The 12,586-nt window shown below is 43.3% G+C and overlaps 1 protein-coding gene across 1 annotated transcript in view; it reads left to right on the top strand.

Moving 5' to 3' along the window:
• The window catches only part of atp6v1h (ATPase H+ transporting V1 subunit H), a 44,462-nt gene that overhangs the window by 9,215 nt on the left and 22,661 nt on the right, over nt 1-12,586 (top strand). Inside the window, exons 7-9 of the mRNA XM_080778088.1 lie at nt 4,571-4,630; nt 6,530-6,627; nt 10,377-10,569. Of these exons, the coding sequence (XP_080634214.1) occupies nt 4,571-4,630; nt 6,530-6,627; nt 10,377-10,569 (351 nt within the window). The remainder of the gene's footprint in view (nt 1-4,570; nt 4,631-6,529; nt 6,628-10,376; nt 10,570-12,586) is intronic.

Genomic DNA, 12,586 nt, shown 5'->3' with positions numbered 1-12,586 from the left:
CAGATTCATACGAGGTTTCCACTGGACAACACACTGGTCTGATGAACCCATTCTGACCTGAGATCAGATTCTAAAAAATGTCAGTCGTTCCTTAGATTTTTCAAAAATAGCAGACCTACAAGCTCGTAGCGCGCCACTCGGTGGCGCGCTACGAGCTTGTAGATCTGCTATTTTTCAATAGCTAAAGCATAACATGATGCCAACACCAAAATGGGTTCCCGGACAGAATGGGTTAACCAAGATGATTTTCTTCGCTGCTGTACTGGCGAGTAACACAAAGTATGCTTTGTTAAAATTTGTGTTGATCAGTGTAACGTCACCCAGTAACCAGAATTCTTGGACATGACGCAGCATTCTGTAGCAGAGTTTCCCACTAGTGCTATACGTGATGATGGAGCAGAGACATGGGGAACGGCTCACATATTTCAAGGGCTTTCAATTCAAAAAGTAATAATACAAAAAAAAAAGTGTGCACACTCACTACAAACCCTGAACGATGTGCAGGCCAAACTGGTCAATAGTAGGTAAAAAAAAAAATGAATGAAGTAAATGGACTTTTCTCACTGGAACGTTCGTGACTTGCTCCCAGTCAATTTATTGAAATTGCTTTCATTGCAAATGCTTTCATTCCAGTCGGTGAAATTGTGTTATATGGAGCCGTAGAATGATACTGATCTGATGTCAACATGGGAACCATTGGAACAGGTCATGATGATTGAGTTAGGTTTGTAATGTTGGGATTGCAGTGTCTACAGGCTACGATATTCATCCATAGCCAGAGAGAGAATAGTGGCGTGTCTTGATAGTTTTTCTGCTTCTGACCGTAGGGGCTGTCCTCTGAGCCGTATATTAACCATTTGATCTGTCCTTTTGCTGTTACTGTTGTGAAAAAGAACAATTTGTATCATCTAAATTTTATCATCATTTTCATTATCTTTTTTTTTTCCTTTATCGTAATGAGGATGCAGTTACAGTTAACTTTTTGATGCACTGTAGTGTAGCTGTAGCCTACGGTACTTTTGATGGGAAAACACAAGATGTTAACTTGTGACATTATATTGCATCTCGCATAATGTGCATTATTGTATTATGATGTTTTTCTTTCAGATTTTTGGCAGCCATTGTTCAAGATGGCTGTCGCATGAATTTAAATTTTATTTATTTATTCCAGCATAAATGGTAAATGGTGCATTTATATAGCGCCTTTATCCAAGGCGCTTTACATAGATTGTGCATTACATTCACCCATTCACACACCGATGGCAGCGGAAACCATGCAAGGCACCAACTAGCACATCGGGAGCAATTAGGGGTTCAGTGTCTTGCTCAAGGACACTTCGACAGTAACTCTGGGGGAGCCCACAGGGTTTGAACTGGCAACCTTGCGGTTCCCATCCAGGCACTCTACCCCTGAGCCACCGCCGCTTGACCTTGAACCTCTGAACATATTGTAATGCTGTAGTTATCAGACGGGGAGTCCAGCACTGTCGCACTGTCATGTTTGTCATGACAAATTCAATATGGCTCCTAGTTTTCAAGATGGCGGTCATTTTCAACAACAAAAAAAAAACAGTTTTCTTTCATAATTACTCAGATCAGAAATGATGTTTTAATGTAGAGTAGTCCGAGGTCCAAGCAGTCTTTGGATCCTAGATTACAACCAATAGTTGTAGTTAATGCTCTTATTAGCCCAGCAACTAGTAGTTTAGTTGGATCACCTGCATTAACCCATTCTGACCTGAGATCAGATTCTAAAAATGTTTTCTACATCCTGACAGTTTTCTGAAAAAGCTGGTACAAAAACTGGTAAAAGTAATGAATGATAATAGTATTTAGGCATGTAACGATTCACTCAACTCACGATACGATTTGTATCACGATATGACGTTCACGATACGATTTTTCAAAATCGTATATATATTTTTTAATTTTATATAATTTATCTTCCCCCCCCTGAGTTTTTTTATTTAACTACATTGCAAAAGAAGTAGCATTACTTTTGACAGTGCAGAAACATAATTGCCTTCCTTGATGAGCATCAACGACCATCATCACCTGGGCACAGTCACAGACACACACAGCTCCCCTCTACAGTCACAGACACACACAGCTCCCCTCTACAGTCACAGACACACACAGCTCCCCTCTACAGTCACAGACACACACAGCTCCCCTCTACAGTCACAGACACACACAGCTCCCCTCTACAGTCACAGACACACACAGCTCCCCTCTACAGTCACAGACACACACAGCTCCCCTCTACAGTCACAGACACACACAGCTCCCCTCTACAGTCACAGACACACACAGCTCCCCTCTACAGTCACAGACACACACAGCTCCCCTCTACAGTCACAGACACACACAGCTCCCCTCTACAGTCACAGACACACACAGCTCCCCTCTACAGTGCTCTACTACTGAAAGTGACTATCATTTCTCTCCAAAAGCACTTGAATATGATGGAATATGACTAAAGCTCACATTTCACATCATACTAGCCCCCCTAAAAATAATAAATAAAATCCTCCCGACAGAGTCTGATGCCCTTACCTATGTGTCATCTCTCTCTCTGTTCCCTCTGTCAGTGCCAGGAAGGGATAAGAGCAGAGACCTTCTTTGGCAATTACTGCCATCTCCAGAGAAGAAAGGAAAAGCTTAACACTTTGACCCCGCCATTCACCAGTTACCCGAGTTAATTGATACTCGGGGTAACTCTTTGGTAAAATGGTCACAGCCTCGGCCTTACAACGTGAATATATTTCTATGCGTGTTGCTTTTGTCCTGTGTCCCTTTCGTTCTGGAATTGCTTGCTACATGTAGTAGTGTTTAACCCATTTTGGGCGGGAACCCCTTTCGGTGTTGGCTATTGAAAAATAGCAGATCTACAAGCTCATAGCGCGCCACCGAGTGGCGCGCTACGAGCTTGTAGGTCTGCTATTTTTGAAAAATCGAACAACGACTGACATAGAAACATAGCTTTTTCAGAAAACTGTCAGGATGTAGAAGAATTCTTTAGAATCTGATCTCGGGTCAAAATGGTTTAAATGGACTAGGCGCTAATCTGCTGGGGGTGAAATGGATGGCTTCTTCTACAGTATACGACCCATTAGTCAGTACGTCAGTTCTTCTACAGTTAGACCCATTAGTCAGTACGTCAGTTCTTCTACAGTGCGACCCATTAGTCAGTACGTCAGTGGCGAGTCGTGACATGCCCGCAGGATGTGAGCAGTTGTATGAGATTGTCGTAACAAACGGATTCAATCAGCTGAACAGGTACAATGATTTAAAAGGCCCCCGCCGGCCCGCCCCCAGTCTTGCAGGACATGTACCGGCAGGTCTACATCTATTTATGGAATATGAAATTGAATTTTGAGAACACAGAAAACTAGGCGCCATAGCTAGCTACAGTATACGTAGCACCGTCCTGTTGAGATCACTTGGTTTATCTACTGTTCCCCAAAACAGTGGATTGGGACCCATTTGTGGGTCACGGACACATTTCAACTCTATTTTAGTTTTTGATTATTATTTCAAAACGGCTTTCAAAAACATCCCCCCCCCCCCCCCCCCCCAAAAAAAACAAAAACCCAACAAAAACAAATTGAATAAATGTTTACAGTAATTTCATGAAGAAATCAAAGAAAATCAAATAAATACCATAAATTAGAAAACTAATGTTTAAGTAGTAGTAGTAGTGAAACTAGCCGATCTACAAGCTCACAGTGCATTGCTTCGCGTCGTGTTGTGAGCTTGTAGATCTGATATTTTTCACTATAGTTTGGGTCCTGGGCAAACGTATTAATTAATCTCACGGGCTAAAAGGTTTGGGAACCACTGATCTACAGGGCATCTTGTGGTGCCCCACAGATAGAAAACGCATATAGTTTTGCCACAGAAAATATCTATGTGAATTATTTAAAGCCTGGAACCACAAGCCATCCAGGCTCCTGCTGAATCAAATCATAAAACATAAAACATTTGATTCTGTGTCAAAAATATTTGAAAATGGCCACACAAAAATAAAGCGTATTTATTAAATCTAGTACTATATTAAAATAATAGATGCATGCGCAGTGAGTCGACAACAGAGCAGAATATGGATCCATGACCACAGACAGTCGCAGACAGGCTCAATATGTAGCGCTGTTAGAGTTGTCTCTAAATGCCTTCTGGAGCTCGTCTCCCATTCAGTCTGAACGTCGTTGAAAGTGCAGGTGGTTCTTTGTGTTATTGATTCAATGAACATGTCATAATTGTCATATTATCCTCTCACACACACACACGCACACGCACGCAGTTTTCGTGGTTGGTATTCACAAGGTACCAAAGAAAATGCTTTCAGTTCTCAGTATTTCTCGCCCTGATGGCCTCGAAAGAATCCGTTATGTGTTCTCATTGAATTGTGCGGTTGTCACGGTTGTGTGTGTGTGTGTGTGTGTGTGTGTGTGTGCCACGATCAGCCTACCTTCATACCGGAGGATGCCGTGTGGACTAGTCTACTACAGTACCTAAGCAACCATGTGGCAGCTCTTTCTTTATTTTTTTGTTGTTTATCTCCCATTAGAACCTTCATGGTACAGGTCCAGAATCAGGCACAGGACAAGGAACTATGTCCCCCAGTGAAGTGAGTATATGAGCAGCTCCAGCTGCCCCCCCTCCGCCCTGGTGCTTCCACGGCAGGGGGTTCGTGCAACCTCCGCTTTCACTGGACATTCACATCTTTGTCTTTCCTTTAAAACACCCCGCCAGCACCCCCAGATGTCCCTCTTCTTCTCTCCCATCTCGTAGTTGCACTCCGGTTCTCTCCGGCTTCTTTTGTTCGGGGGACACGCGTGGCTCTATTATCTATTGTACATGTTTGTGGTACATGCATAGTGGTGGTGAAATGCCCGTTCAGCCTGACATGCGGCATGCAGGTGCTGGCTGCCACTGGTTTTAGGCTCGGCTGTAATTGAGTGGAAATTGCATGAGCATAATGGTCTGTATAAATGCCAGGAACGCATGAAGAAGAACCATTTTTATATAACCCTTTAATGAAGGGAATATGGGGGGAGAGGCTCTGTGGGGGGGGGGGGGGGGGGAGAGGCTCTGTGCATAACTGTAGTTGCGTGGCATACTGTACCTACAGTGGGTGTTTACTGTACCGGTTCATTTTCCCATATAGCTTCATTTGATTGGCAAATTTTGATTTTAGTTTTAGTCATAGTCTCTCTTGAATAGTTTTAATATAGTTTTGTTCACATTTTAGTCACCAGGAAATTAGGAATATTTTCGTGTGATTTTAGTCGGCTAAATCTACAGTTGATTTAGTCGACTAAAATGTATTTTGGAGGGCCTTGATGCCGTCATAATGACTGATTTAATTTTACACTTGGTGAAAATAGCCGATGCAAAGTGACTTATACTGGATCTCTTGTCCGCTAGTCCCTTCCTAACATTTTAGTCTAGTTTTTATCATTCTGTTGACGAAATTGTCAATACATTTACTTAGGCTTAGTTTTAGTCATCATAGCTTAGTTTTCATTTAGTTTCCATTTAGTTTTCGTCAGTGAAAATAGGTAGTCGACGAACATTTTTCGTCTTAGCTTTAGTCGACAAAAACAACACTGCTCTGCAGCAGATTTGAAATAAAAAGTAGAGGGATGTCTATTATATGAGGGAATGAACTGCTACAGAAACTGGATCCTGTGCCACCTTCTGGAAACCTGGGACTACAGTTATGCACAGAGTCTATTGGACTAGCAGCAGCATCCCGCCATGTTATGTTAGACATTTATTATTAACAATATTAACACGTGTTATTCCTGAGAGACGCGCTTAGAATTCTGCTGATTATGCGTGCTCCACTGCCACTCTTCTGTCCTTCATTCACTTCCTGTCTATACTGCTGGATCTGGCTGCTTCGGGGTCTGTTCGTGTTTCTTCCTCTCTAATGCAACAGCTGCTATAGTTCTTTGACAGATTAATTCCATCTCTTTCCTCCTCCCCCTCCCCCTCCCCCTCCCCCTCCCCCTCCCCCTCCTCTTTAAGATGCCTTCACTCTTAATTAATCTCTAAACACCTTTATTCACGTCGTTCTGCTTAGGTGTGATCATGGAACGCTCTTCACCTGCTCACCGCCCGCGCACCCTTTCCCACTTTCCTATTCTCTTTGCACTTTGTCTGAAGTGAGTGTGTGATCTGGCATGGGTTGCTCTGTAGTAAAGCCTGTGTTCAATCTGCATGTGCAGTTTGCCCGTTGGGTTCGGTATTATAGGTTAATGTTAATGCAAGATTGGTCTCTTCTCTCTCACCTGTTGTTGGTGTCGTGTCTATGCCTGTCAACTACTTCCTTCATCCCTCTGCGACTGACTGAGCGGCTCTGATGACGCCTTTAACCTTCTAATCTATAGTCTCTCTCTCTCTCTCTCTCTTGCTTGAATCCCTGATTACGCACTCACGTCTGTCTGACACTCTACTGTTCTCCTGTTTGTAGTTTGTAGTTTGTTTTAATGTTTTGAGAATAAATGTTGTCCCTTTCCAGAGCTCTCAGTATGTCCAGTGTGTGGCCGGCTGCCTCCAGCTGATGCTGAGGGTCAACGAGTATCGCTTTGCCTGGGTGGAGGCTGATGGCGTCAACTGGTGAGTACCACTACAGTTGCATGGGAAAAGGGTGGGGATATATACTGTGTATATATATATATATATATATATATATATATATATAATAATAAAACTTTATTTGTATAGCACCTTTCATGACATGAAATGCAGCTCAAAGTGCTTTACAGAAAAATGGAGAATAAAAGAAAAGCAAGGCAACAACATTAATAAACAAGCAGTAATGCAATACAGTGAGGACATGAATAACAAAAATAAAAGATCAATTAACACATTGAGTACGCCAACGTGCATCAAAATAAAGGCCGCTATAGTGCCAGAGTAGTCTGATCGCATTTACTCTGAAAGCCAAGAACCGGAAATACTTTCTTAAAAAAGTTGACTTGACAAAGTGAGCTCATAATCCCCGATCAACTTAATATATTTATATAAACTCCAAAAAGCGTTCATATTTTGCGGGAGAGACGGATGAGGAGCAGAAATGCAGCGCCAGCATATCGATCCATTCATCACCACGGAGAGCGCCCTGGATGAGGAGATACGAGTCATTCTTTCCGCCGCGCTAACATGGGAGTCAATGACAAGCTAATACTTGCACAGAGCGTTAGCATACGGCAAGCGAAAAGCGAAATGCCAAAAAAAAAAATAGGAATAATTCTGATTATTATTATCTCGCCCCGCGTCGTTTGGACGTCGCTAGGACGTCCACAGACGTCTAAGGTATTGCTCGTTTCTGATCCTTATGACGTTTCCAGACGTGTTTTGTACAGAATGTGTTAAAAGCAATGTTGTAGAAGTGGGTCTTGAGCTGAGCTTTAAAAATGTCTACAGAGGCTGCCTGTCGAAGGTACAGTGGGAGCTTGTTCCATGCCGACGGCCCGTAGAAGCAAAAAGCTGCTTCCCCGTATTTTTTAGTTGCCATTTCTTTTAGGCAAAGCGAGCAGGCCAGCAGTGGACGACCTTAGGGGGCGGTTTCGTTTGGGACATATTTAGGCAGGCAGTCAAGTAGGTAGGAAGGTGTGAGACCATTGAGAGCTTTATAGACAAGTATATATATATTCTTTAAAAAAAAAGAAAACTTTTATCCCACGATTTTGTAACCCATTTTTCACCCCTGTGTCAATTATCTAACGTGATGCTGGGCTCTACACACCCTCCACCAACCTGGTCCCCATTATATTCTCCTTTCATTGTCAAATTAAATTGGCAAATGTGAGCAAATGTCCTGAGAGTTCAGGACAAAAAAAAGCTGTATATAGGAGGAGCTAGAGCCCCTCCAAAATTACATTTCTGTTTGACTTTTAACCCATTCTGACCTGAGATCAGATTCATACGAGGTTTCCACTGGACACACACTGGTCTGATTAACTCATTCTGACCTGAGATCAGATTAAAAAAATGTCAGTCGTTCTTCGATTTTTCAAAAATAGCAGACCTACAAGCTCGTAGCGCGCCACTCGGTGGCGCGCTACGAGCTTGTAGATCTGCTATTTTTCATTAGCTAAAGCATAACATGATGCTAACACCAAAACGGGTTCCCGGTCAGAATGGGTTAAACAGAAATTGCACAGGGCACATATTATGACAAACATAAATATATAAATATCTGACTTATTCTTTTACTTTTTGCTATTTCTGCTATTTTTTTGGAAAATGATTGAATAGATTTTTTCCCCAACGTGGAAAACGATTTATGTCTTCTCAAACCATGTAATAGTTGTGACAGGCCTAGAAAATATGAGGCTTTTCAATATTGTTCGTGACAACCCTGCACAAATCGTACAGCACACGCATCTCTGCAAATGTACCCCATGTCATAGACAACAACAACACAGCAGGTGAGAGAAAAGTTAGCCAAACTTTAACCGAGGTTGCTAATCGTCTGAACTGTAATATGGAGCCGAGAAACTGCTCGTGGTAAGCACGGTCAGAATGGCAGTTTCTTGAGATTAGAGAAATAGTGGCGTTAGTAAGTCGTAATCTCACGAGCTCGTCGTAGTCTTGGCAATGTCGCTGTGACGTCACTGCGGTGGCGTCACGCTGCCTTCACACGCACGCACACACACACAAAGGCAGATGAACTGGACTGAACGCACGCACACACACGCACATTATGAGTGTTTCATGGTGTGGAGAGAGACTTTGCTTTCTTTTAAATAGCTTTAAAGGTAGAGTCAGTGATTTCACTTAATTCAAATATCACTTATTTTTTTGTTTTGTTGTGATAATCCTCTCTACTATAGAGTGTGCTGACCATATAAGGAGTTCCTCCCTGTCCCCAGTTAACCCCTGGGGGTCAAAAAACCTTAGGTTTCGTTTTTGTTCTCTATCCTGCATTGATGCATTGACCTGAGCAAAACAATTTTCCCATGTGGATAATAAAGACATCCAATCTAATCTTCCCATATCCGTGGTAACACAAACCATAGATGGCGAACTTGGGCATCCATCCTAACACCGTTGTAATAATGCCCCCTCGTTATTTCCCCCCCTCGTCTCTACACAACACGTATCTTTCTATAGCGATCCCTGTGCTTTTTCAAGCCATTATCGGATGATGAAAGTGTACCCATTATCAGACGGTGTGACCCAGAGAATGCTTTGCCTATAAGTGTTGATGCAAGTGTTGATGCACTTCCGGCACTAGAGGGGCACATGGCTGTGAAAGGGTGATACTTTATTTAACCCATTCTGACCGGGAACCCGTTTTGGTGTTCAGCATCATGTTATGCTTTAGCTATTGAAAAATAGCAGATCTACAAGCTCATAGCGCGCCACCAAGTGGCGCGCTACGAGCTTGTAGGTCTGCTATTTTTGAAAAATCGAAGAACGACTGACATTTTTTAGAATCTGATCTCGGGTCAGAATGGGTTGATCAGACCAGTGTGTGTCCAGTGGAAACCTCGTAAGAATCTGATCTCAGGTCAGAATGGGATAATATCGGAAGAAGAAGATCCGCACACTGAGGTGAGCTCCAGATGGCAGATGTAGAGCCGTGAGGATCCAAACGTCAAGTCCATGATGGTGTAAGTACAGTAAGTAGCCTTGTCGAGCCATGAGGCCCACAGGGCAGGAGCCCATCTCCTGTTTCTGTAGCCGTGAGGCAGCTTGATGTACAAGTACACCCCCTGGACATGACGCTATAGTATGTCGCAGTGACTTACCCACCCAATCCAACCCTTGATGCTGAGTGTCAAGCAGGGAGGCACTACTGGGTCCCATTTTTACAGTCTTTGGTATGACCCGGCCGGGGATCGAACCCCGACCTCCCAGTCTCAGGGCGGACACTCTTAACCACAAGGCCACTGGTGATGATGGTGTAAGGAACTATTTAACGCATTTTGACCTGACGTTGAAAATTAAAAAAAATAACATTATTCTAAATCATGACATGTTTCTATATCAGTGGTGCTCAATATTTCATGTCAAGGACCCCCAAAAATATATGTAATTGCCCCCCCCATCTGAAAATATGTTGTTCCAGGGACACATCAGAAGCAAAGATTTGAGTTAAAAACGTTCGCTCTGAAAGAATATATATATATTCAAAGATTTGCACTACATTTTCACGATTTTTCAAAAACTAGCAGACCTACAAGCTCGTAGCGTGGCACTCGGTGCCGTGCTATGAGCTTGTATAGATCTGCTATTTTTCAATAGCGAAAGTATAACATAATGCTTAAGACCATGCGCCATGTTGTGCGGCAAAACAATAGAGCCTGCGTCATACAGTATATAATGTATGTTCTGCTTCTATTTCTGTCTTTCAGCATCACGGCTGTCCTGAGCAACAAGTGTGGCTTCCAGCTTCAGTACCAGATGATCTTCTGCATCTGGCTCCTGGCCTTCAGCCCTCAGCTCTGTGAACAGCTCCGACGCTACAACGTTGTGCCGGCCCTGTCCGACATCCTCCAGGAGTCCGTCAAGGAGAAGGTCACTCGCATCATCCTGGCCGCCTTCCGAGTACGTAGGGGTGTGTGTGTGTGTGTGTGTGTGTGTGTGTGTGTGTGTGTGTGTGTGTGTGTGTGTGTGTGTGTGTGTGTGTGTGTGTGTGTGTGTGTGTGTGTGTGTGTGTGTGTGTGTGTGTGTGTGTGTGTGTGTGTGTGTGTGTGTGTGTGTGTGTGTGTGTGTGTGTGTGTGTGTGTGTGTGTGTGTGTGTGTGTGTGTGTGTGTGTGTGTGTGTGTGTGTGACGCCATTGACGTGTACGTCATGTGGTGTTTTAAGCGTTTACCATAGAGGTATTAGAGCTATTCCGCAACTTGTGAGTTGATCCTATAGGACTTCTGAAAAAGAGTACACTCATAAAATAACGTGATCTTAAAAATCACACCAGTGTGAAGTACAGTAAGTGGTGCAACTTCGTGCGGAGGGGTCCCCGGGGTGTTGCGCCCAGGGTGCCGGCCCGGTTCCGGTGAGCCACCCCGCGTCCGAAACCGTTCGATTCAACTGTTTTGTAAATCATATACAGCCAGTCGTGTTTGGGACAGATTGCAGATAACGAGGCGTTCAGACGTCCCCTGCCTCCAGTAATCACAGTGGACTTGTTTTTATGTTTCGTGTTTTTCTAGTCTAGACTCTTGTCATTTACCATAACGAGAGAGGAAAAACGCAGCAACCAAACAAGAGATGAAACAAGCACATAAAATAGCCCAGGCCACATGAGACCCGTAATGCAATTTATGGTTCTGCCACCCTTTCAGATCTCCTGTACGGTACGGTCACTTCTCGTGGCGTCTATTGAATATTTAATTTGGCCCTAAAAGCCATGGCCTGGTCCTCTGTGGTCTGCCATTAACCCATTCTGACCTGAGATCAGATTCATATGAGGTTTCCACTGGACACACACTGGTCTGATTAACCCATTCTGACCTGAGATCAGATTCTAAAAATGTCAGTCGTTCTTCGATTTTTCAAAAAATAGCAGACCTACAAGCTCGTAGCGCGCCACTCGGTGGCGCGCTATGAGCTTGTAGGTCTGCTATTTTTCAATAGCTAAAGCATAACATGATGCTATCACCAAGATGGGTTCCCTGTCAGAATGGGTTAATGCCAGGTAATGAAATCCCTGTTCCATGTTGTCTCGCGGACAGGATGGAATTATAGGCCCATGGCCGCCGTACTGCTCTCGCTGCCAAAGTGTTATCTAATTGGAGGAGGTGCCCATGCATGCTTTTACAGCCTGCGTAGATGGCGGGGAAATGAATTGGCTGATTTGCAGCTCACTTTATGTTATGTAGAGCCCACTGTCATTCCACATATTGTGATTATGTGTTGCTCAGTGTTATGATATATGCTGTTTTCTGCTATCAGCAGACATCATTGCCTTCAAACAACAAGACTGTTGAAACCCTAACCCGGGCCAGGAACAGATTTATGCCTAGAAGAGAGTAACAGTGGCATTTAGAAATTATGATAAATTAAGATAACCTTATCGATCAATTAATCCGTTGATAAGCGCTGTTTTAATTATTTTTTTTAATCTGAGAATCTTAATTTCCCTCAATGTCTTAACATAAAAATCTACACTTTGGAATTATATTCCGTAAATCAAATATTTATTTGACCATTTGCGATACAGGGCCATGGCAATGGCATCTTTGTAATGAGGAATAAAATGAAATGAAAAGTGCACTTCTTGTCTTGTCTGTCACGTCACATGCAAAAGCAGAGACGTTTCTTTGGGTGGGTGACCTTTTTATTTACCAGCCCACAGGTGCACATCCTGACTGTCTCAATTCCCAGCCACTTCGGCATTTAATTGGGGACATCATTTGATGGATACGGTTGGACTCTGATGGTGCCTGAGCTGAAGGAGGAGTGAGTCCTTGCTTTGAACCTCCTCCAAAGCCAATTCATTATAGCCTTCACGCTGTATAGCACGGCTGGTCCACCCCCCCCAACCCCCAGACCCATAACATTAATACATTCCCTTTTAAATTGGGTTGCTGGGGAGAAGTCTTGTACTGCAATGTGGACACA

The sequence above is a fragment of the Protomyctophum bolini genome, assembly GCF_963924005.1.
Source record: "Protomyctophum bolini genome assembly, chromosome: 12".
Lineage (NCBI taxonomy): Eukaryota > Metazoa > Chordata > Actinopteri > Myctophiformes > Myctophidae > Protomyctophum > Protomyctophum bolini.
Note: the sequence above shows the minus strand (reverse complement) of the source record. Positions and strands in the feature narration are given on the sequence as shown.